This window comes from Anolis sagrei, chromosome 2 (assembly GCF_037176765.1).
Source record: "Anolis sagrei isolate rAnoSag1 chromosome 2, rAnoSag1.mat, whole genome shotgun sequence".
In the NCBI taxonomy this organism is placed as follows: domain Eukaryota; kingdom Metazoa; phylum Chordata; class Lepidosauria; order Squamata; family Dactyloidae; genus Anolis; species Anolis sagrei.
Genome location: NC_090022.1, coordinates 167,716,140 through 167,741,045, shown reverse-complemented (window position 1 = coordinate 167,741,045; position 24,906 = coordinate 167,716,140). Strand labels below are relative to the sequence as shown.

General features: G+C 41.9%; 1 protein-coding gene across 3 annotated transcripts in view; it reads left to right on the top strand.

Annotated features, from left to right (window-relative positions):
- The window catches only part of TRPC4 (transient receptor potential cation channel subfamily C member 4), a 182,706-nt gene extending 160,955 nt beyond the window's left edge, over nt 1-21,751 (top strand). For all 3 annotated transcript variants that reach the window (XM_060763452.2, XM_060763453.2, XM_060763454.2), the window contains 3 exons: nt 3,679-3,720; nt 5,366-5,455; nt 20,265-21,751. In XM_060763452.2, the coding sequence (XP_060619435.2) occupies nt 3,679-3,720; nt 5,366-5,455; nt 20,265-20,981 (849 nt within the window). In that variant the 3' untranslated portion in view covers nt 20,982-21,751. The remainder of the gene's footprint in view (nt 1-3,678; nt 3,721-5,365; nt 5,456-20,264) is intronic.
- The last annotated feature ends 3,155 nt before the right edge of the window (nt 21,752-24,906 follow it).

Genomic DNA, 24,906 nt, shown 5'->3' with positions numbered 1-24,906 from the left:
CTGAGGAAAGTACAGGACTTAAAGTATAATGGAAACAAGGCAATAGTCTTTCAGGACTTAGCAAAATCTACTAGAGAAGAAAGAGCTTCACTCAAGGTCGTCACAGACAGACTCAGAACAGAGAAGATTATGTACACCTGGGCTTTTCCAGCAACCATCATTATCTATAAAGGAGGAAAAAAAACTCACTGAGAGAACTCCACAAGAGGGAATCAAGCTTCTAAGGGACCTGAACTTAACTTGTCCTTCACCCGAGAGACACTCAACTGAAGTAGAATCAGATGGGGGGATTGATGCAATAACTGAGGAAGATGAAGATGAAGAAGGATCTGGATCACACTTGAGGACAGAACATTAAAAAAAAAAAAGAAAGGCCTTAAGGAAAAAAACTGTGAAACATCCTGCATCTTCATACAGGCACCGATCAAGAAGGAATTACAAATAGTGTGACATGAGTGAAGATACAGGAAGACGGAAGACTGAACAAGCTTAAAATAGTAAAATAACAACTATAAATGTTAGAACTTTTAACATATTGTAAGATATTTAAGACTAATTAATTTCAAAGTAGAAAAGTACTGTCTGCAACAAAAAATTACTGCAATGATTACTATGAGAATATAGAAACTGTATTGTTAATTGCCTGAATGAGCTGGGAAAAGAAAGCTGATGCTGCTTCCAGGGATAGTAAAAGGGGATTTAGAACGATACTTAATGAGATAAGGAGATAAGGGGGGGAAAGTAAAGTAAAAGCAGGAAGTATGGAGGTCAGAATTCAAAGGAAAAGTAGAGTCTAAGATACGGGTGGGAATGTACAGAATTATTGGGTGTTATATAGGTTAAGTGTCAAAACACGGAAGGGGAAGTTGCGGCAGGGGACTCTGCCCCTATGATACTCTGGATGGGTGTGAGGAGGTTCTTCCGAGCAGCCCCGCCATTAAGGATGGGGTCAAAGGATCCAGAGGGGGGAAGCTAAGGGCTTTAGGTCAGGGACTAGGAACAGCTACAAACAAGAATAATTATAGATGTATAAATATGTGAGAGGAAGCCACAGGGAGGAGGGAGCAAGCTTGTTTTCTGCTTCCTTGGAGACTAGGACGCGGAACAATGGCTTCAAACTGCAAGAAAGGAGATTCCATCTGAACACGAGGAAGAACTTCCTGACTGTGAGAGCCGTTCAGCAGTGGAACTCTCTGCCCCGGAATGTGGTGGAGGCTCCTTCTTTGGAAGCTTTTAAACAGAGGCTGGATGGCCATCTGTCAGGGGTGATTTGAATGCAATATTCCTGCTTCTTGGCAGGGGTTTGGACTGGATGGCCCATGAGGTCTCTTCCAACTCTTTGATTCTATGATTCTATGAGTGGAAGTGACCTGGAGAAATGGAGGGGAAAATACACATCGGATCAATGGGGGATCAATTAATTGTTTTATCGGTTAATGTGAACGGGCTTTCGTCTCTGTTTAAAAGACAAAAAATTACCAGGCTGTTAATGGCATATGCCTAATTCAGGAAACCCACAAAAAAAGGACAGAACAAAACTGTTGTACCTAAAAGGATGGGAATCACAATATGAATCCCGGGGGACAAATAAGTCACGAGGAGTGGCAATCTTAATAAAGGACCTTCATAGATTTGAGTTAGAGAAAAAAATAGAAGATAAAGAAGAACGATTTGTGATGATAAGGGGAAAATTAAACAATAATGAGATCACTATAGCAAGTATCTATGCCCCTAACAAAAATCAGTCAGGATTCATACAAAAGTATTGTGCCAAAATTGAAAAACAAGCAAAAGGAAATATAATCATCGGGGGAGCTCTTAACATGGAACTGTATAAACAAACAAAAATAAGGACGAACCCAGCAAGGCTTGAATGTAAAAGTAACTTCAAAAAATGGAACCTTACAGAAGCACACAATAGAATAGGAGAGGAGGGAACAACCCCAACCTTTTACTCACATAGGCATGCAAAATTCACTGTAATAGACTACTTCATAGTAGGAATTAACAATATACGACTAATAAAGGAGATCAAAGTGGGGAACCACTGGCCAGGAGATCATGCTCCACTCTTGTTAAAATTAGGGAACTCAGGAAGCCTCCAAGGAATTGGAAATTCAATCCAAAGGTAATCCTTAATGAAAAGGATAAACAAGTCATTAAACAACAGATTCAAGAATTCTTTCTATTTAACAGACAACCACAAATAAAAGAAGAGATTTTATGGGACGCTTTTAAAGCAACAATAAGGGGAACTTGTATCTCACTGGAAATAGGAATCAATAGGAAAAACAAGTATACATTTGAGAAAACAAGATCAGAGGTAGAGGATGCATTCCTATGTTTCCAAAAAAACCCATCGGTTAAAAATAAAGCAAACTGGAAAGAGAAAAAGCAGCAACTGGAGGACTTAGATAAAATACACACCACAAAAAATACCTATGGGTTAGAAATGATTATCAAATTAACTCAATTAATAATTCGAAAAGACTGGCTAGAGCCCTAAAATCAAAACAAGCTAGAAGCAGAATACTCAAGCTAAAAGATGACAGAGGACATCTGAGATCATCAGATAAGGAAATCAGTGAGATCATGGCTAGCTACTATGAAAAACTTTACGAAGTCAAAGAATTAATCAAATGAGATGGCCTCTTGGAAAAATTCATAAATTCACAGTCACAAACCAATATAAACAGCACAATAACCAACTCAGAAATTGAAAAAGCGATAGAAAGCCTAAAAGCAAACTCATCACCTGGGTCAGATGGCTTCACAACAATTTTTTATAAAATATTCAAAGGGGAAATCACACCGAACCTATTTATACTATTTAATGAAATAATGGAGAGGCAAAAAGTGCCAAATTCCTGGAAATTCTCCAAAATCCATACAATCTTAAAACCAAATAAGGATGAAACTGATCCTAACTCTTATAGACCAATATCCCTTTGCAAAATATTACTACAAAATATTTACTAAAATTTTAGCAAGCAGAATGAAGGACATAATACTGGAAATAATTCATGACGAACAATACGGATTTATAAAAAACAGAAAATTAGGAGACCCTATAAGGAATATATTGAACATTTTGAACCATGCCACAGAAAGTACCATAACTTCTAAGCACTGTATGACGCCTGTATGATGCCTTTTCAAATTTGTGTGTGGCATCAAGCCCGATATCTCCCATATTGGATTTTGATGTGTAGCCCTTCAGAGTAGTACTTACATTTGCACAGAAGGTCATTGAGATTTCTTCTATGTGCTGACTAGCGTTTTGCAATAACTGTGCCCCCAACTACCATTTTGTGTCTGGCTGTGTGATTGTGCCTCAAGCCTTATTTTACTGCTCCCACGCTACCAATTTGCAGTTGGTTTCAGATTATAGTATTGAGGCTACAAGTTTGTGGTTTTTAAAGGAATTAAAATATCAGATATTGCAGAGTCCTTAAAATCTGTGTCGAGTTTTAAGGAAAGATATACATTTCTGTACAATTCATGAATAAGAGTTTTCTCATCTTGATGTGTTGCTGCATTCATCTTGAATATTGTTTTTCAATAGATGATGTTAAATTCAGCCCAACTTTTGTTGACAATTCTAACTGCACTAGTTGTGTGTGTTTTTAAACAAAATAGTATTCTGGTAAATTTATTTTACATATTTTCCATTTCTAGAGACGTGCAGCTGATAATTTGAGAAGACATCATCAGTACCAGGTAACCAGTCTTTCAAATATGACATCACACACAATGGAATGTACAGACTGGCCTGGCTTCCCTCAACCTTTACCTTCCATTTGTCTTGGACTACTGTTCTATCTCCCCCATCCAGCATGGCCAATAGGACAGATGAAAACAAGGAAAGGAGGTCATGACAGTGTTCAAATTGCAAATTTCAATTCAGTATCAGAAATAAAACCCACAATGGTTAAGAAAAGTTGGGCAGGGGTGTCAGTTGCCCAGAAAAGTTCTGATTTTCTCTTTCACCATGGCTGCAGAACACTGAACATTTATATGAAAGAGTAATTGAATTCAGTGGGACATGCTAGTGCACAGATTTGGAGGTGTAAGAATAACTTTAAAATGTTTAATCTATAATGTTTGTTCTATTATTCTAACAATATGAGAGGCATTGTAACTCACAAATGTGACTGGTAACTTGGTGACCTTATTGGCTGATAGGAATTTGAACCTGTGTTACCTTTCAAAACTCTCCAAGTCCTGAGATTTCCAGGCCAAAACCTGAGAACAGAACTGGGGGTTTTGTGATGATGCAGGAAATGCATCTGGTTGATAAAAATAATCAATATGAATGTTCATGATAGGATAATACAAGGGACCTCTTCACAATTATACATGTGCACTATGTTCCTCCCCCTGCCCTCCAACCCCCTTCCTCTCTCCCAGCAACACACTAAAACTTTTTAAACACTAGATTTACTAATAATAACTCCACTTCCCCCATCTTCTTTCATCTTCCTTTTCCCTGCCTTTCACATCAACCCCCCCCCCCCTTTGTGTGGAAAAATTGAAATATTCAAAATGATGATGATGATGATGATGATGATGATGATGATGGTGATTTAGAAAATGAAAATGGGTCTGGTAATTATACCACCTGCTTTGGAGTTTTGGCTGCAGAGGTTGACTTTCTATCAGGTAAAAGGAACCTGGTAGCTCCAATTCAGCTCACAGCAACTTCCTATCAGTCACTCAGTATTGCTTTCCACCCTTGCTATTATATGCTACTAGTAGTTCTGCTGCTTTCACCCAACTGTGAAATAGCCAAAGGGCTCCAGAATTCCTTTCTACTCAATATAAAAAAACAATACTGGCTTTGTCACATAGTTACTTCAACTTTGGACTCTTAGATACAGATCAATGATTTTTGTGTACAAGTATGGCCCAGTAGACAAAGCAAACGTGTTGGCCCTTTAGCATAACTCAGGACTATGTCTGTTCTTGTTTTATTGTATTTTAAAGTTAATTGTATTGTTTTAATCTATTGCTGTAAACCGCCCCGACCCAAATTGGGAGTATACAAGTCAAATAAATAAATAAATAAATAAATCAAATTATGGCTCTTTTTCAAAATTTCAAAATTAGTTTTATATAAGCAAGAACGTACTTACCCCATCTAAAGTCAAGCTTCAGCAAACCCATCTCTTCTTTCCCACCACATATTTCAGCTTCTATGGGTTTGAATTTGATTCCAAAATAATGACCAGTTGGCAGCTGCACCACAATTTATTTATTGTTCTGTTTTAACAGTGTGGTCATCAAAAGCAAAAGCAAGTGTTTATTGATGTTACTGTTATCATGCTAGGCATGATAACACATTCAACTGTTTTTAATCTTTCAGGAGGTCATGAGAAATCTGGTTAAGAGATATGTGGCAGCAATGATAAGAGATGCTAAAACTGAAGAGGGGCTGACTGAAGAGAATTTTAAGGTAATTCCTGCCATATTGGAGGACCTAGTAATAGTGGATCAGAATTAAGGAGTTGCAGAAAAAGAAAAGAATAATCTTAAGAATTGAGAATAGTTATGTTCTCTATAGATAAAAGCAAGCATTTACCATATTTTCTGGCGTATAAGACGAATGGGCATATAAGATGACCTCCAACTTTTACAGTTCAAATATAGAGTTTGGGATATACTTGCCATATAAGACTACTCCTCTTCCAACACACACCAAAAATTTAAAAAACATCAGATTTAATTTCAATATGGTAATTTTCCTATTACCATACCTCCTTCTCTGCCTCTCAGATCTCACACATGCGTGCCTGCGCCGCTTTACTGCAGCCCTCAGGAGCGAGATCTAAGAGGCAGAGAAGGGAGTACAGTAATAGGATACAAGGGTGGGCCAGACAGGTGAAAGATGCGTGTTTTTCTGGGCACAGCATCGCTCTATCTCTATTTTCCATACCTCAGGAGTCCTGGATGCAACTTGCTCAGCCCTTCACTTACACCTTCCCAGTGAGGCGTCCCCTCACCTTGTCATCAGGACCGTGTTAAGTTATTTCTTTCCACGAATCCTGTTGAGTGGATTTTATTCTACCGTACTTGTACAGCACCACCCTTGCTGTTTTCATACGCATGCTCCACATGCGGCGGGGATGCAGCCATGGCAATTTTTGAGCGCCCACTGCAGATTCTCCAGTCCGGCTCAGAAGTTTCAGCACTTGCCCTATAAGATGACACCTGACGCATAAGATGACCCCCGACTTTTGAGAAGATTTTCCTGGGTTAAAAAGTAGTCTTATACGGCAGAAAATACAGTAATATTAATAATGTTTTTAAATGGATTTTAACTTAATGGTTTTATTTAATGTGTAATGTTGTGATATATTGTGTGTGTATTCTGTATGTGTTGGCATCAAATTGTTGCCATTGTAAGCCACCCTGAGTCCCCCTTTGGGGGTTGAGAAGGACAGGGCACAAATGTTGGAAATAAATACATATTTAAATAATTCAAATAATATTTTTAAATATATCCAGCTCGGTTTAATTTATTCAGCACTGAACCAATAGCTACAAGCAAATTTCATAAAAAAGAAGGAATTTTTTTAAAAAAAACTTCAGGTGACATCTACTTAATAATAATAATAATAATAATACTTTATTTATACCCCGCCACCATCTCCCCAAGGGGACTCGGGGCAGTTTACATGAGACCAAACCCAGAAATACAGTAAAACAACATAACACAAAAACACAGCAGAAAATAAAGAAATTAAAAAATAAAATACAAAAACCAATATAAATAAACAGATCAGACAATATAAAATCAGAACATTAGAACACAGAAAATTGATCATAGTGGGCAGGGCCAATTACAAAAGATTAAAATTTAAAACACTGGGTGAGAGAGCAATGTAATGTATCAAGGACAGGGGATCGAGGGGATAAAGTAGGGTTTAATTGCACTAACAGGTAAAATAAAGTGCTTCCGAGGGCATTTTATGCAGGGTTTGGTCAGGGATTATTGTACATTCAATCATTGAAGGCACACTGGAATAGCCAAGTTTTCAGGCTCTTCCTAAAGACTGCCAGAGCTTGCCTAATATCTCTGGGAACGAATTCCAAAGCTGAGGGGCCACCACAGAGAAGGCCCTCTCCCTCGTCCCCACAAGTCGCACTTGCGATGGGGGCGGGAACGAGTAAAGGGCCTCTCTGGAAGATAGAAAAGATCGTGTAGATTCATAGACGGAAATGTGGTCACGCAGGTAAGTGGGTCCCAAATCGTTCAGGGCTTTGTAGGTAAGAACCTGCACCTTGAATTGGGACTGGAAAATAAACAGCAGCCAATGGAGCTCTTTAAACGGGGAGGTTGACCGCGCCCTGTAATTCGCACCAGTTAGTAGTCTGGCTCATTGGACCAATTGGAATTTCTGGGCCATCTTCAAGGGCAGCCCTATGTAGAGCGCATTGCAATAGTCCAATCTAGAGGTAACTAAGGCGTGGGCCACCACGGCCAAATCCGACTTCATGAGGTACAGTCATAACTGGTGCATGAGCTTCAACTGTGCAAAAGCCCTCCCAGCCACCGCCGACGCCTGCGCTTGAAGCCTTAACAAGGAATCTAGGAGGACACGCAAGCTGCGGACCTGTGACTTTAGGGAGAATGCAACCCCATTGAGCATAGTTTGCTACCCTATACCACAATCCGGCCTGCAATTGACCTGGAGGACCTCTGTCTTGTCAGGATTTATCCTCAGCTTATTTGTCCTCATCCAGACTGTCACGGCGACCAGGCACCCGTCCAGCATTCGAGGGGCTTTCTTGGAATTAGGTGGAAAAGAGTAGTAGAATTGGACGTCATCTGCATAGAGATGGCATGAAACTCCACAACTCCAGATGACCTCTCCCAGTGGTTTCATGTAGATGTAGGTTAGAGATTGGCCTGTAGTTATTCAAAACCATGGGATCAAGGGAGGTCTTCAGGATTGGTCTCACTGCAGCCTCCTTCAGACCAGATGGAAATTTCCCCTGAGCCAATGATGCGTTAATAATCAACACAAACCAATCCAACACAAACCAATCCACCTCTGGCCAATTTAATTAGCCAGGAAGGGCAAGGGTCCAGAGCCGATGTGGTCACTCTCACAACCCCCAGGACCACATCATCAGGATAAACAAGTCAAAAAGAATCCCACAAGATCGGACCAACAGATGCCTCAGTTATCTCTTCTGGCATTGCATTTAAACTGGCGTCCAGCTGAAGGCGTACCTGTGCAACTTTATCTGCAAAATTGTGCACAAAATTGTAGCACCGAGTTGCTGAGTCCTCGAAGACCTCCCCCACCTCGGGAAGGTGGAGGAGCTCTCCAACGACCCAAAACAACTCAGAAGGTCTATTGGATGCAGATGCTATGCAGGCGGTCAAGAAGGTCTTCTTGGCTGCCCGCAGAGCCGCGGTATAAGCCCTAATTGAGACTCTGGCCTGAGTTCGGTCAGAGACACCCCAAGATTTCCTCCAGATGCACTCTAGTCTCCTTGTCATACAATTCATCTCCATCAACTCAGAAAACCAAGGGGTTGGTGTGACTCTGTGCAACAAGAGGGGACGTTCAGGGGCAATCGTGTCTATCGCCCTAGCCAGCTTGCTATTGTGGCGATCAACCAGGGCATTGACAGGATGGTCAACTTCCATGACAGATAGAACCCCAAGAGACCTCAGGAATCCATCCGGATCCATCAGTCTCCTGGGGAGAACCATCTTAGTCAGTCCACCACCCCTGTGGAGGTTAGAGGTCACAGTGAGTCTAAAACTGATCAGATGATGGTCAGACCATGACAATGGAAGAATGTTTTCCTCTTCCACCCTTACCACACTGCTGTCCACAGGGAAAGGTAGGTCAAGTATACACTAGGTATCCAGCCTTATGGGTGGGTCCAGATACTACTTGTGATAGCCCCATGGTCGTCATGGCAGCCATGAAATCTTGAGCCGCTCCTGTTAATGTGGTCTCGGCGTGAATGTTAAAGTCTCCCAGTACAACCAAATGCTGGGAGACCAGAGCCAAATTAGAGACCATGTCTGCCAGCTCTGGCAGGGAAACTGCTGTGTCGCAGGGTGAATGATACACCAGCAGAATCCCAAAGCTATCATGGGTTCCCACCTTCAGATGGACACACTCAAACCCGAGGACTGTGGCACAGCGCATTGGACATGGCCAACAAAAACTTGATCACCATACATGGACATGGTTTTGACATTTGTCCTCAACTCATTTTACTATAATTACAAATACAAGCAAAAATACAGTTATTTCCAATACCTTATTTGAAATACAGGAGAAATTCTTGACATTTTTGAGAATCTAATTAAGGCTATGGACCTGAGATGGATAAAATGAGTATGGAGCAATCAGTATCAGAAAAAGAGATAGGAGAAGCTATAGAGAAATTAAAAGTGGGACGACTCCAGGAACGGATGGGTTGAGACCTGAATAGTATAAAAAATTTAAATCAATTTTAGTACCAAAATTAAAAGACCTATATAATAGGATAATGGAAGGAGAACAGATCCCACCATCATGGCAAGAATCAAGGATCAGATTAATTTTAAAAACAAATAAAGATCAAACGGATTCTGGTTCATATAGACCTATTTCTCACACACATTTGATTTATTACAGTCTATGACCAGCACAACATAGAATGGGGCACAGGTGCCCAAGGAAGGGGAATCACAGTTCCCAAGTTGGTAAAATATAAACACAGATTAAAAACATGTAATAAAAAAAACATATTAAAAAACAAGTTAAACTTACAGTTTAAAGAGCAGGTATGGGTCTAAAGGAGGCAGGTGGCTAATAGGAGATATCAAGCCACTGGGAGGCTCTGGAGGGGGATGAGAAAGGAACATTTACAGCATTTCAGTTATAACATATTACTCTAGCTGTATTCCCAGCAGGAAATTGCCTTGCGGGGTCAGTCACTGACCGTCTAATATTAATTGCTGCCTCACAGAACTTGGCAACACTGTGAGTTATTGCAGAACAGGAGTCCGAAAGCAGCAGGAAGGTGTAGTATCTTTCAGTGCGCCCTGGGTATTTTAAAAGCCATGGAGTGATGAGGTTAGTTCTAATGTCTCTGTAGAATACACATTGGAGGAGCACATGCTCAGTTGTTTCAATATAACTAGACTCACAAGGGCATAATCTCTCCTGGGCAGGGGTCTTCCGGTACCTCCCCTCCAGTACTGCTGATGAAAGGGCATGGCATCTTTCCAGAGTGAAAACTCTTTGGTGTTTAGGCACCTCCAGGTTTGCTAAGTAAGCCATGGAAGTGATGATGTATCTATTACCTTCACTAATGTTGAAGGCTGGAGAGCAGGCTAAATCTGATTGCAGCTCTATATCCAGGATCCGTTGTCTAATGAGATCCTTAGCTTGGTTCCAGCCCATACTTAGCTGTTGTCCTTGAAAGAAGCCTAGAGTTGCAATTTTTGCTGCCACTGCCTTATTCCATGTAGACTGAAATTCGTCTCTTAGAGTTAGCGGGGCTAGACCACATGGTGAGAAACATAGATGCAGCCAGTAATTGAGGGTGGCTGTCCAGACTCTCACCTCCACTCTCACGAGGCCTGTCTCTAATTGCAGAGTGGCATTTGAGACACATCTGGGAACCTGCATCACCGATCTTAGGAATTTTGATTGTACCTGCTCCAGAGGGGCATAGTTTGAAAGGAGGCCGAGTTGGGCTTCATACAACATTTGTGTTATTGGTTTTGCTTCAAAGAGTTTAAGTGCTGCTGGTATGTAGTGGCCTCCTCCTGTCTTGAGAAACTTTAGGATAGCATATGAGCTCTTTTGCGCTGTCTCTGCTAAATAATCAGCATGTGTTTTCTTTTTTCCAGTGCAGTGGTAAAATACTCCTAGGTATTTAAAGCTTGAGTCCTGTTCAATAGCCTCCAGGTGTGGTACTTGGGTCATTTCGCAAACATTATAATTTTGGCTTTTTGAAAATTAAGATGAAGCTGTTCTGTATTGCAATATTTTTGTTAGGGCTCTCAAGGCTCTTTTCAGGCCTACTTGAGTTCTGGATAGTAGCACTGTGTTGTCTGCATTGAGCAGGGTGGATATAGACCTGTTTCTCTTACAAATCAAGATGCTGATCTGGCCACGGTGGTCCATGCTCTGGTGACATCCTGAATCGATTACTGCAATGTGCTCTACGTGGGGCTGCCTTTGAAGATGGTTCAGAAACCTCAGCTAGTCCAACGAGCGGCAGCCAGATTACTAACTGGGGTGACGTACAGGGAGCATACCACTCCCCTGCTGTGCCAGCTCCACTGGCTGCCAGTCCATCTCTGAGCCCAATTCAAAGTGCTGGTTTTGACCTATAAAGCTCTATACGATTCTGGCCCAGCTTACTTGTCTGAACGCATCCACCCCTACGTCCCACCTCGTAATCTAAGATCATCCAGGGAGGCCCTGCTCTCGCTCCCATCAACAGCACAAATGCATCTGGCAGGAACAAGAGACAGGGCCTTCTCGGCTGTGGCCCCCCGCCTATGGAACACACTCCCAAAAGAGGTAAGATATGCTCCCTCCCCTCTGGCTTTTAGAAAAAATTAAAATCATGGTTCTGGGACCAGGCCTTTGGACAGTAGGTGTACATAGCATTTTAGAGGGACATTGACTAGAAAGCCGATGTGACTGATGAGACTGTTTTATTGTTTTAATGCTTGTTGATGTATTGTTTTAATTATGATTTATGTTTAATTGTGGTTTTACTATTGTAATTGTTTGTATTGGCATCGTATCGGTGCCCAATGTAGGCATTGAATTTTGTCATTATTTATGTGTAAACCACTTTGAGTCTCCCCAGGAGTGAGAAAGGCGGTATATAAATACTATAAATAAATAAATAAATAAATAAATAAATAAATAAATAAATAAAATATTGATGGCAATAATGGCAAAGAGATTAAATAGCTTTATATACAATTATATTTTTAAAAGATCAAAGTGGATTTATTCCTGGAAGACAAATGTCAAACCCAGTGGGAAGATTACTAAATGTAATCCAAACAATTAAGGAAAAAAATTTAAAGCATTAGAAATAAATTAAAAATTAGAAAAATTTGGATTAGGAAAGAGATTTAGAGGACTGATTGAGAAATTATACTCAACCAACAATGCTGCTATACACGTAAATGATGGCCTTACTGGGAAAATAAGATTAACTCAAGGAACAAGACAGAGATGCCCCCTTTCACCTACCCTATTTGCAATAGTTATAGAAATGTTAGCAAATATGATACGAGAGGGGATAGGGAGGGAAGATATAAGATATGTTTATTCGCAGATGATACGCTATTAACCTTCAGAAAGCCATTAGAACAGATAAAAGGAATAGAGGTACGTCTAACAGCGTTTGGGGAAATTACAGGCCTTAAAGTTAATTGGAATAAATCAGAAATCTTATTATTTAACCACAATAAAGATGAAGAGAAATTAAGAGAAGGGAGATTGGGTAGAATAAAAACAAAGAACTCAATAAAATATTTAGGAAATAATATATCTAAAGCAATCGAGAATCTAGAAGGAGATAACTTAATAAAATTAAGGAAAAACGTTAAAGATATTCCAGCTCAATTTGCCAAGCTTAAATTTTCGTGATTTGGCAGAATAGCTTTAATAAAAATGAAAATATTACCTAAAATAAACTTCTTGTTTAGGATGCTACCTATTAAAATTTCAGCAGGAGAAATTACAAACTGACAGAATATGATAAACACCTTCTGTAATGGGAATGAAAGAGCTAGAATTAATAAGGAAATGGTATAAAATACAAAAGACGGGAGGTTTGGGAATACCAAACTTAAAATTATACTACATAGCAAAACAGTTAAGGTATATTGTTGAAGGGATTATGGGTCAAAGTGATTTAGAATGGTTAGAAGAAGAGAGTGAAGACATAGATATGAAACTAGAATATATTTTCATCATAGGGAAAACCAGGAATTTGGAGAAGAAATGGTATAACAAAATAGAGAACCTTTTAAAAAACATATTAGAAATATGGTCTAAGTACAAAGAAAAATTAATACCGACCATCTCCCCATTAATTCCAGTGTTAATTACAAATAACTTTCCTATAAATCTCAAAAAGGAGTTAGAAAGAGAATTAAAAGAAAAAGGAATAATGAAATTAAAACACTGGGAACCAAAGATGAAAAATATAGAGGAGATAAAGGACCAATTATTAGGAGGAAGTATTGGGTCGTATAAAGCTCTACAATTGGAAAAATGGTTAAGGGGCATAAGAAAAGAATATAAAGGAGATAGAAAACTTACCAAATTTGAAGAAATGATTAGCCAAAGGGGGAGTAATGAAGAAAAAGGAAGAACAAAAGGTATACCAAGCGATATCTACAAAATGCTGTTGAAAGGTATCCAGAAGCAGGACCACCTTAAAGGAATGTGGGAATCAGATTGTAATAAAGTAATACACCCTCAAAACTGGAAAGGAATGTGGAATATATGTATATTAAAATAGGTCAATAAGAATAAAAGAGAATCTTAGAACCATAGAGTTGGAAGAGACCTCATGGGCCATCCTGTCCAACCCCCTGCCAAGAAGCAGGAACATTGTATTCAAAGCACCCCTGACAGATGGTCATCCAGCCTCTGTTTAAAAGCTTCCAAAGAAGGAGCCTCCACCAAACTCCGGGGCAGAGAGTTCCACTGCTGAATGGCTCTCACAGCCAGGAAGTTATTCCTAATGTTCACAGGGAATCTCCTTTTTTGTAGTTTAAAGCCATTGTTCCATGTCTTAGTCTCCAGGGCAGCAGAAAACAAGCTTGCTCCCTCCTCCCTATGACTTCCTCTCACATATTGATACATCGCTATCATGTCTCTTCTCAGCTTTCTCTTCTTCAGGCTAAACATGCCCAGCTCTTTAAGCCACTCCTTTTAGGGCTTGTTCTCCAGACCCTTGATCATTTTAGTCGCCCTCCACTGGACACATTCCAGCTTGTCAATATCTCTCTTTAATTGTGGTGCCCAGAACTGGACACAATATTCCAGGTGTGGTCTAACCAAGGCAGAACAGAGGGGTAGCATGACTTCCCTGGATCTAGACACTATACTATTGCTGCAGGCCAAAACCCCATTGGCTTTTTTTGCCGCCACATCACATTGTTGGCTCATGTTGGATCTACTTCCGGGAGAGCATGGCGGCATGAAGGCAGCGTCCGAAAGAGGCTGCTTGCAAGGTATTTAGCCAGATGAATACTGAACTCTGTATTCTCCAAACTTCTCTCTGAGCTAAGAGAGAATCAGAGGGGCTTCGCACAGCTTTCATCTGGTGTCGATATTTACGACCCTTGTCTCCTAAATCAAGGAGCAATTAGCGAAACCGGAGAGGCTGAGAAGCGTCCAAGGCTATTTACTTTGCTGCCTTGCCTATATGGCAAAAACGCCGACCACATTTCTTTTTAAAACAACAAACTTTCTCTTTTTAAAACAACAAAAGAAGAGAAGAGATTCATGAAGCTTTATTAGTAAACGAGGGATGGTGTGTGGAGAGGAGTTGTGAGTAAAACAGTGACGTATTACTCTATTGCTTTACTCCTCTGCTCCGGTAGGGAAAGAACTTAAAATCCGACTTAATCAAGCCAAACCTTGCCACCCGGAGCCCTTGAAACCTGCTCCTTTACCATTGACAAACTAGGGTCACGGAGGTGGCCTTGGGGAGTCAAACTGGAGGAGCGTTGGCGAAGGAAGAGCTGAAGGAGGTTTGGAGAAGAAGGGAGGTAGAGCGACTGGGTGGCTGCCATTATTGGCTCTATTGCAACAACTACAACAACTTGCAACTTGATATATTGACATATACCAACAACTCCAACAACTACAACAACGACTTCAACAACTCCAACAACTACAATAACAACTGTAACTGAGTATTTACCGGCCCTTCGCTGCCACTCTGGCCGCGTGGTGGTTTGGAGGCTGCCGGTCGCCGCTTTGCCTGCGTCCACTTCTGCTCCACGTGGCTTTGGCCTCGCGCTCTCCTGTGCTGCTGCTGCTGCTGTGCTGGGCTCGGCCGGTTTTGCTCCTGTTGTCCTGGCCTGCCCCAGACCCAGGGTTTGTCCTTCCTGACTCGGCTGGCTCCTGTGCTCCTGTGCTGCTGCTGCCCCTTGTCTCCCGGCCGGGGCTGGCTTGGTTTCGGTTTTCTTCTCGGCTGGCTCCCTGTCTCCCGGCCGAGGCTTGCCCGGTTTCGGTTTCGATTCTCGGCGTCGGCATTTTCCCGTCTGGGCTCGGTGGTTTCCAGCGCTCCTCCGCGTCGGCGGGGTCCTCCATTGGCGGCTGCGGCCTTGCCGGCTGGTCGGCGGCCTCTCCCAGCGGTGGCTCCAGTTCCTTCCAGTCAGGCACCACACCCCGTCATAGCTCGGCTGCACACCGCGGCAGCGGTCCCTACCATCGGTGGCTGTAGCCTTCTCCATCTGGGCGCCAGACCCCTGTCAATTTTCCTGCGGCTGAGGGGGTCGGTTGGGGAATAAGGGCCGCCTTGCTGTTTCCATCTAATTACTGGTGGCCGCCCAAGACAGAGTCTACTCCCCAGGTTGTGTACTATCATCCTCACAATCAACATCTGACTACCCGCCATCCCTGGGACACTATTCATCATCTCTACCATCTCCCGGATTAAATCCATCTAACCATCCACATGTGTCGACCGTTTGTGATGACCAAATTGCTGTGTTGACCATCTGTGTTGTCCGTCCTTACCATCGTGCTGTCCGCCTGTGCCGAAGACCATCACCGCAGACATTAATCTTATCCCCGGAAGGTCTAAGACCAATAACAACCATCCATTGATTCTTTTTGTCGTCCATTGTCCTGTAATTGTATGCAATAATAATCTTTACCAACATTCTGAATGGTGCTGCTAATTTCCATAACTCCAGCACTTTAATTTACCAGCACTTTAACTTATTACCTTTGCACTGAATTGGTCCGCCAACTTGCCCAGCTTTAAATTAGGGATTGGTCCTCTAGCACTTGAAGTAGTAGTTCCTCCATGACGCACTTTATTCTAGCACTTTAGAGTCAATGTGATAAGTCTACTGAACTTTAATAACATTTTTACTATCTGTAAGGTTGATATAATTACATGCTTGCACTTTAAGATCTTTGGGTAAAGTTTATTGACAGTGTTTTATTGACAGTTTTTCAACATCTATCACCCATGCTGTTACCCATTCCCTGGTACTGGTACTTGTTAACCCTTCTGCTAACTGACTGTGGTATAGATAAGGAGTGGAGCGGACTAGAGAGTTCCGGAAATAGCATAATCGGGGTAAGAAACGAATGGAAGGAAAAACCATGGCGAATTGAACCTGCAACAAATCAAATAATCACCAGTGAAGCATGGGTTGAAGTTATGGATGTTGATTGCGTCATGGAGGAGGGAGGGTGTTCCGTCAGTCGTGGTGGGGAGGGGGAGATACGGGAAAGGGAGACCTTTAATTAGGCCTAGGGAACGTGGATCAACATTAGTAATTCCAAATCGGTCTCCTGATGTGGTAAGTTGGTGTAACCAGGATGGCGGTCCCTCCGGATTGAAGGTGGTGCTGTTGAACGCCAGATCTATCAATGGTAAAACAGCCTTCATCCAGGATTTAATCCTGGATGAACGGGCAGATCTGGCGTGCATCACAGAGACCTGGTTGGATGAAGCTGGAGGCATGAACTTAACCCAGCTTTGCCCACCAGGCTTCTCTGTGCAGCCCCAACTGAGATCCGGAGGGCGGGGAGGTGGGGTTGCAGTGGTCTATAGAGATTCCATTCTTCTGACCAGGGGCCCCATCCCGCAGTCAACAAATTTTGAATGCGTCCACCTGAGGGTGGGTGTCCGGGACAGATTAGGGATTCTGTTAGTGTACCGTCCACCTCGCTGCACTACAGTCTCCCTGCCTGAGCTAGCGGGGGTGGTCTCGGACCTGGCATTGGAGTCCCAACGGCTGCTTGTGCTGGGGGACTTCAATGTCCATGCCGAGGCCGCCTTATCGGGAGCGGCTCAGGACTTCATGTCTGCCATTGCAACCATGGGGCTGTCCCAACAGGTATCTGGCCCCACCCACAGTGCTGGACACACATTGGACTTGGTTTTCTGCCAGGGATGGGAGGAAGGTGGTGGTGTTGAGGAGTTGTCCATCTCTCCGTTGCCATGGACCGACCACCACCTGGTCAGCTTTAGACTCACTGCACCCCCTAACCTCTGCAGAGGTGGAGGACCCATTAAGTTGGTCCGCCCCAGGAGGCTTATGGATCCGGATGGATTCCTGATGGCTCTTGGGGAATTTCCCGCCACCTCGGTTGGTGATCCTGTTGATGCCCTGGTCGCTCTCTGGAATGGGGAGATGGCTAGGGCAATAGACACGATCGCTCCAGAACGTCCCCTCTCAAGTAGCCGAGTTAAACCAGCTCCTTGGTTTACTGAGGAGCTAGCAGCGTTGAAGCGAAAGAAGAGGGAACTAGAGAGCGTGTGGTGTTCGGATCCGAGCGAGCCAAATCGAACACGGTTTGTGTCCTTTTTAAGGGCATATGCCGCGGCAATAAAAGCCACAAAGAAGAGTTTCTTTGCGGCCACTATTGCGTCTGCAAAGAACCGTCCGGCTGAACTGTTCCGAGTTGTCAGAGGCCTTTTAAAACCCACCATGCAGGATGGGTGCCCTGATGACTCGGTAGTTCGCTGTGAAGCCTTTGCTCAGTTCTTTGCAGACAAAGTCGCTTTGATCCACTCTGGTCTGGACACCATATTAACGGCAGTCTCTGAGGATGTAACACGAGCATCTGCTTGTCCGGTTTTGATGGATTCATTTCAATTGATGCAACCCGAGGATGTGGTCAAGGTGCTTGGAGGAATGAGAGCTACCACATGCATCCTAGACCCCTGCCCATCCTGGCTTCTGAAGGAGGCCAGAGGGGGATTGGCCGAGTGGGTGAAGGTGGTGGTTAATGCCTCCCTTCGGGAAGGCAAAATTCCAGCCAGCTTAAAGCAAGCTGTAATAAAATCGCTGTTGAAAAAACCATCACTGGACCCCACTCAATTCGTCAACTATCGGCCTGTTTCCAATCTCCCCTTTTTGGGCAAAGTCCTGGAACGTGTGGTGGCCTCACAACTCCAGGCATTCTTGGTAGACACGGATTATCTGGATCCGGCACAGTCTGGCTTTAGGCCGGGGCATGGTACCGAGACAGCCTTGGTCGCATTAGTGGATGATCTGCGCCGGGAGCTCGACAGGGGGAGTGTGTCCCTGTTGGTGCTGCTGGACCTCTCAGCGGCCTTCGATACCGTCGACCATGGTATCCTTCTGGGACGCCTCGCGGGAATGGGTCTTGGAGGTACTGTTTTACAGTGGCTCCGCTCATTCCTTGAGGGTCGGTCTCAGAAGGTGTTACTGGGAGACTCCTGTTCAACCCCACAACCTTTGTCTTGTGGGGTTCCTCAGGGTTCAATATTGTCTCCCATGTTATTTAACATCTACATGAAGCCGCTGGGGGAGATTATCCGGAGTTTCGGAGTGCGATGTCATCTGTAAGCGGATGATGTCCAACTCTGTCACTCCTTTCCACCTGCTACTAAGGAGGCTGTCGAGGTCCTGAACCGGTGCTTGGCCGCTGTGACGGTCTGGATGAGGGCGAACAAATTGAAATTGAAATCGCTGAGCCTGGAACCCCAGGTTTCGGCGGTGACCAGGGGAGCATTCGCACAGTTAAAACTCGTGCGCCAACTGCGCCCGTACCTTGGGAAGTCTGACTTGGCCACGGTAGTCCACGCTCTGGTTACATCCCGTTTAGACTACTGCAACGCTCTCTACGTGGGGTTGCCTTTGAAGACGGCTCGGAAGCTCCAATTAGTCCAACGTTCGGCAGCCATGATACTAACAGGAGCGGAGCACAGGGAGCATACAACTCCTCTGCTGCACCAGCTCCACTGGCTGCCGATTTGCTACCGGGCTCAATTCAAAGTGCTGGTGTTGGCCTTTAAAGCCCTAAACGGTTCTGGCCCAACCTACCTATCCGAACGTATCTCGGCCTATCAGCCCACCAGGACCCTAAGATCTTCTGGGGAGGCCCTGCTCTCTATCCCGCCTGCTTCACAGGTGCAGCTGGCGGGGACGAGAGACAGGGCCTTTTCTGTGGTGGCCCCTCGGCTATGGAACGCCCTTCCCATGGAGGTAAGATCAGCCCCCTCACTGATGGTGTTCCGAAGAAGATTAAAAACCTGGATGTTCAAACAGGCATTTGGTTAATCGGTGCAATGAATGTGATGATTACAGGAATGGTAATATGGACGACGAAACTGGATCACGATTTTAGTCATGAGATGCATTGGGTTGTTATTGTTGTGTCAAGATTGTGTATTATGCTTCTATGGTTTTAAATTGTATATTGTTGACTGTTGTACCTTTGTTGTAAACCGCGTTGAGTCGCCTGTTAGGCTGAGAAACTGCAGTATACAAGTAAAGTAAATAAATAAATAAATAAATAAATAAATGTTTAACTTGTTGTCCACAAGGAGCTCAATATCTTTTTCACACATATTGCTCTTGAGCCACTCGTCCCCCATTCTGTATCTTTGCATTTCATTTTTTCTACCTAAGAGGAGTATTTTGCATTTGTCCCTGTTGAACTACATTTTGTTACATCTCTCTAATCTGACAAGATCATTTTGAATTCTGTTCCTGTCTTCTGGAGTATTGGCTATCCCTCCCAGCTTGGTGTTGTCTGCAAACTTGATGATCATGCCTTAGAATGCCTGAGTATGCTTGCCATAGATGCAGGCGAAACATCAAATGTCAGGAGAGAATGCTTCTAGAACATGGCCATATAGCCGGAAAAACCTACAACAACCTAGGAACAGGTTTTTTTCATATTTTGTTACACAGCATAATCTGTCAAATTATGATGGGATTATTACTTTATATGTAGCTCCCATCAATTTTGTGGGCAGCACCTGACAAAACAGAACATGTGTATATAGGGAACTGGAGCTATTCTCAGTTATGAAACATTTATGATATTGTCTATCCTGAACACTTACAGTCAACCACATGTAGCCTCCCTCCATAAGTTTCCATTGTCCATCGTCACAGGTCTTAAAGTAATTGCTGAAATTGTAATAATATGGTTGTTCAAAATAAACAAAATGAATACATGTTGCTTGAAAATCAGATTACATGTAACATTTTCTAAGATGTAACACTCACTCATTTTATTCTATATTTCTAGGAGTTAAAGCAGGATATTTCTAGCTTCCGCTTTGAAGTACTGGGTCTGCTAAAAGGAAACAAGCTGCCTAATTTGCAGTCCTCGAAAAACAGCAGAGAATCTTCTTCTTTGCCGGAGTCTGATGAAGGCAGTGAAAATGGGGGGAATGAGAAGGTTAAAAAGAAGCCCCTTAGCCTCTTTGACTTAACTACAATGATTCGCCCCAGAGTCGTGACCAGAACCTCTGGAGCACACAGCCAGAGCAACGGGTCAGCAGTGGTGGCATTGGAGGCCACCAAGGAAAAGCAAAAGAAAGTGAACTTTAAGGCTGATGCAAAGAAGTTTGGGTTCTTCCACAGACAGTCAAAAACCAGCTCCACTGAGCACAGCACAAACAAAATCTACTCAATTTCAGAAGAAGTTTCGCGGCAACAAGCAGATGAGCAAAGTGAGAAAGTCCCTGAAATGGGAGAGAAAACATTAGTTGTGAACTATGAACTAAACATTCAGGATCTCAGTGGAAAGTGCTCTGCAGGCACTAAAACACAAACTAAAAATGACACTTTAGATTCTGTCTTGGATGACAAGGCAACTTCTGAAACTAAGGAGGCAATGATTCAGGACTCAGATCTGACCATACCAAAGGACTTGATGGAGAAGGAGCAGGATATCAATAGTGATTCCACTGTGAAACAAGAGACAATTGTTCAGGATAATTATTTGACCACAAGGTTGTGATGACAGCAGTCTGAGCTTAAAAATACGTATATTACATTATTTGGGATGATACTTAAAACTACATCAGACAATAGAAAATCAAAGCATTCAGAATTGTTGGAGATGAACTTGTAACATAATTCTATGAAAGAAAATAAAGAGAAAAAACTTCTGTTTTGCTTTAGCTTTCACAATTTCTTTTAAATTTTTTTTATTAAATGGGAGCATCTTGTATTCTTGTACTGTTGCAATAACCCACAGAAACTTTTTAGCTATCTTTTTTCAATTAAAAAATGGAATTTCTCTGTGATAGTTAATGCCTATGGTAAATATTTTTCTATGCAAATAAATGTAGCTTAACAAATGTAAGCTTTATGGACCTTTTTAAAAAAAGATTCTTAATTATATGGGCAGGTTTAAGAATTCTAGGTGTTTTCTGTCCAAAAATATTTTGGTAGTTTGAAATGTTAAGTTACAAATAAAATTTGAAACAAAGACCAAATCAATCTCTTGAAAGTGGTTAATATTTGTAATTTAGAGCTCATTAATCATGTTGCTAATTCTGTTAGCATTCCCTATGTTATTTGGTTGTTTCTGCACATAATAAACATTACAACTGGCTTCCCTAAGTTTATAACTAGCACCACAGTAATAGAAATATTATTTCTTTATTGGGTGTCATCTACTTGAAATAACATTGCTCCCGAACATTTTCCAGCCAAAAATAGTGCTTATTTTCCTAACCTTGCATACATCTCTCTGTGAAATGAATTAAAGAAAAACGGACTCGACTTTTCAAAGCTTTCCTGCCAATTCTTGTAATAGGAGTTCTGCCCTCCTCAGAGACAGCCAAGAAAATGTGTATTTTCAAGCCTGGATTAATCAATCACAAACCAAGGTTATTTCAGATCACTGCAGTATTGAGGGGTGTCTTTGGTCCCTTCTGTTTTCATAATTCTGGGGTGTTGGACTGCTTTAAAATATCCCCCTTTGAAATACTACAAAAGTATGACAATCCTTAGAAATCTCTTTTTAAATACAATCTTGACAGATCAGTCTTCTTGCTGAGATGTTAGTGGCCTCTTTTCTGACTGTTTGCACAATAAATATGTTGGTTTTGAAATGTATATTATTAATCTAAGAGTATTTTCATAAGTAATTTCCTGTCAGCAGTTTTTAAAATTAAATTATCTGTTTATTTCTCACCCGCGGCTGGTGGTGTTCAATATTACCAAAAAAAAAAGAGGATAAGAATGAAATACATTCACATGTGAACATCTGTTGTCATAAACTTAAGCACTCCAGCTGTGTTTCATTTTGTTGTATCACTATGGGGAAAGTGTATTAATGACAAAACAGGGTATTATCATAAAATGTCCTTAAATGACAGTAGTTAGTAGAGAGAGAGAGAGAGAGAGAGAGAGAGAGAGAGAGATCAAGATATAATGTCTGTTTAGCAGGAATACTCACTTGTTCAAATAGCTTCTCCATATAGCACACATGACAGTAATAATAAGTGTCTAGATCGAGGAAAGTCTTAGTCACATTCTATTCTGCTTTGGTCAGACCTCACCTGGAATACTGTGTCCAGTATCCACAATTCAAGAGGGATATTGACAAGCTGGGATGTATCCAGAGAAGGGTGACCAAAATAATCAAAGGTTTGGAAGCAAGTCAGAACAGAGTGAAACTGTCTCAGCTTGATCAGGAGTGAAGAAAAATAAGGTGAAACCATCTTTACCTCCCTCTGGAAACTAGAGTAAATGGATTTTCATGGATCTTCACCCCCTCCTCCCTTTCATGTTCTCTGGCAACAAGAAACTGTAACACTTAATGGCAGTTGGATGTTAAATGATTTTGGATGGAATAATCCTCTGACCTTGCTTATAATGGAACTTATGACCTCATCACATGGAGCATTTTCCCCATTATAGGACACTTTAGGTCCATTTCAAGGACAAAATGGCACAGAGCCCATCAGATGGCATTTGTCTACTCCCAGTTGTCATCCATTGCCTTTCATCCTTGCAATGGAGCTGAAGCATGCTGAAAGGAGAGAGTTCAGAAGATGAGTGAAAAATCATGTTCTGAGCCCCTGGTGCACACCAGAACATGTAATGGGATCTCACAATTTCACCTGTGTTGAATTGTTTCAGTTATGTGGAGGAGTGCGCATCCCTCACCACTTTGCTTTCACTGCATTTTCTCTTTAGTAGTAATCTAGGCTCGAAATGTTGCTTTTGCTAGCTTTTTAACATAACACTGACCTAATGAAGAGAAGGGAAGTCTAGCAGGAGGGGATCATAGCAAAGTGGTTTATTACACTAGTATAATGAAGGGAAGCAAAGCCTTGCAAGAAGGGGTTGTGACAAAGGGGTTATAATTACACTGTTATAATGTAGGGAAGGAAAGCATGGGAAAGACTTGTCTTGGCAAAGTGGTTTAAAGTTCCCCCGCTTTCCCCTGAAAAAGGAATGAGGCCCACAGTAATCTTGGCTTTTGGATATTGAAATTTTCCGTGATATATATATATAGAGGGGGTGGGGTAGGGAGGAGCAAACCATGTGATGGTTCCAAATGCGGGCAACAACAGGCAAAAACGTGAAGAGAGAAACGTGTGATGGGAATACAGAACTTGAAGGGGAACTATTGGGAATCTAACTGTATGATTCCTTTTGCTAGACAGATGGTCCCCAACACTTCTCAAGGTACATGTGATGAGGTCCTTAGACTCACATATACATCAGTATTGATGTATATAGACATACATGCTGCTATGTTTACGCCAGACAGCATCTAATGCAGGGTTTCTCATTCTGGATTTAAAGTGATTGAGGCTGAAAAAACATTAAACTTCTTGTTTTTGTATTAGGCATTGTAGTAGACATATTATTCTTTTATTTAGAAATTCTTCAGATCTGATCATTATTTAATGGGTTCCACCAAGGTATACAGGTTGAGAAAATCTGCTCTAATACCAGTTGTCCAATTCTGCATCTCTTTCTTCATTTGATCACATTATTGTTCTTGTTAAAAATCAATTGTAATAAAATGAAAAATGAAGTGAGAGGCCAAAACCAACACAGTTTAGTCACTTTAAATAATCTTCGTTATCTATTTACATGTGTTTCTGCAACGTTAGTGGAAATTAGTTTCCAGGTAATTGGACATACACTTGATGGCATTAAAAATATTATAATTGAAGTCATCCCTTCTCCAGCCCAGGTTTCTATTTCTAATCAGATGCAAGGCACCTGATCTCTCTGACACCAAGAGATCCACACCTTAGAATTAATGCAGTTTGACATGACTTTAACTGCCATGACTTAATGCAATGGAATCTTGTAATTTGTAGTTTGATGAGGCAGTGGTTCTGTTTGTCAGAGAAAGCTGATGACCTTGCAAAACTACAAGCTCCATGATTCCGGGGTATTGAACCATAGCTATTAAAGTGGTATAAAGTTGTATTAATTCTAGAGTGTAGATGCATCTACCTCTGAAAGTAGAGAATTCATCTGGCTGTTATTGTGCTTCATGGAACACTGATTGCACAGTCTTAACACATTTTTTATTTTAATTTGTATGACAACATTCCTGATCAGCTTCTTAATCTTTCTTAATGGCCAGCCTTTTAAAGTCAAGAAGGCCTAATTTTTCAGATCAGGTTACAAGAGTCTGAGAAGGCAAGTGACCCAGGGCCATCAGTACCTGGGTGCACACTTTGAACATTCTGAATCATACCGAATTATTCCCTCCTTCTTTGAAACAACAATAAGGCAACTCATGAGTTCACCTTTAATCTCAAGAGCACATTGTGAGGATTGTTTTGCTTGAGTATATTGCCAGGTGACTAGAATAATCTTAGCCTTCTACCTTTTCAAAATATGAAGGGAACATAAGCAGGACCTGAGACCTACACCGACTTGGAAATAATAGGTGTTGATGT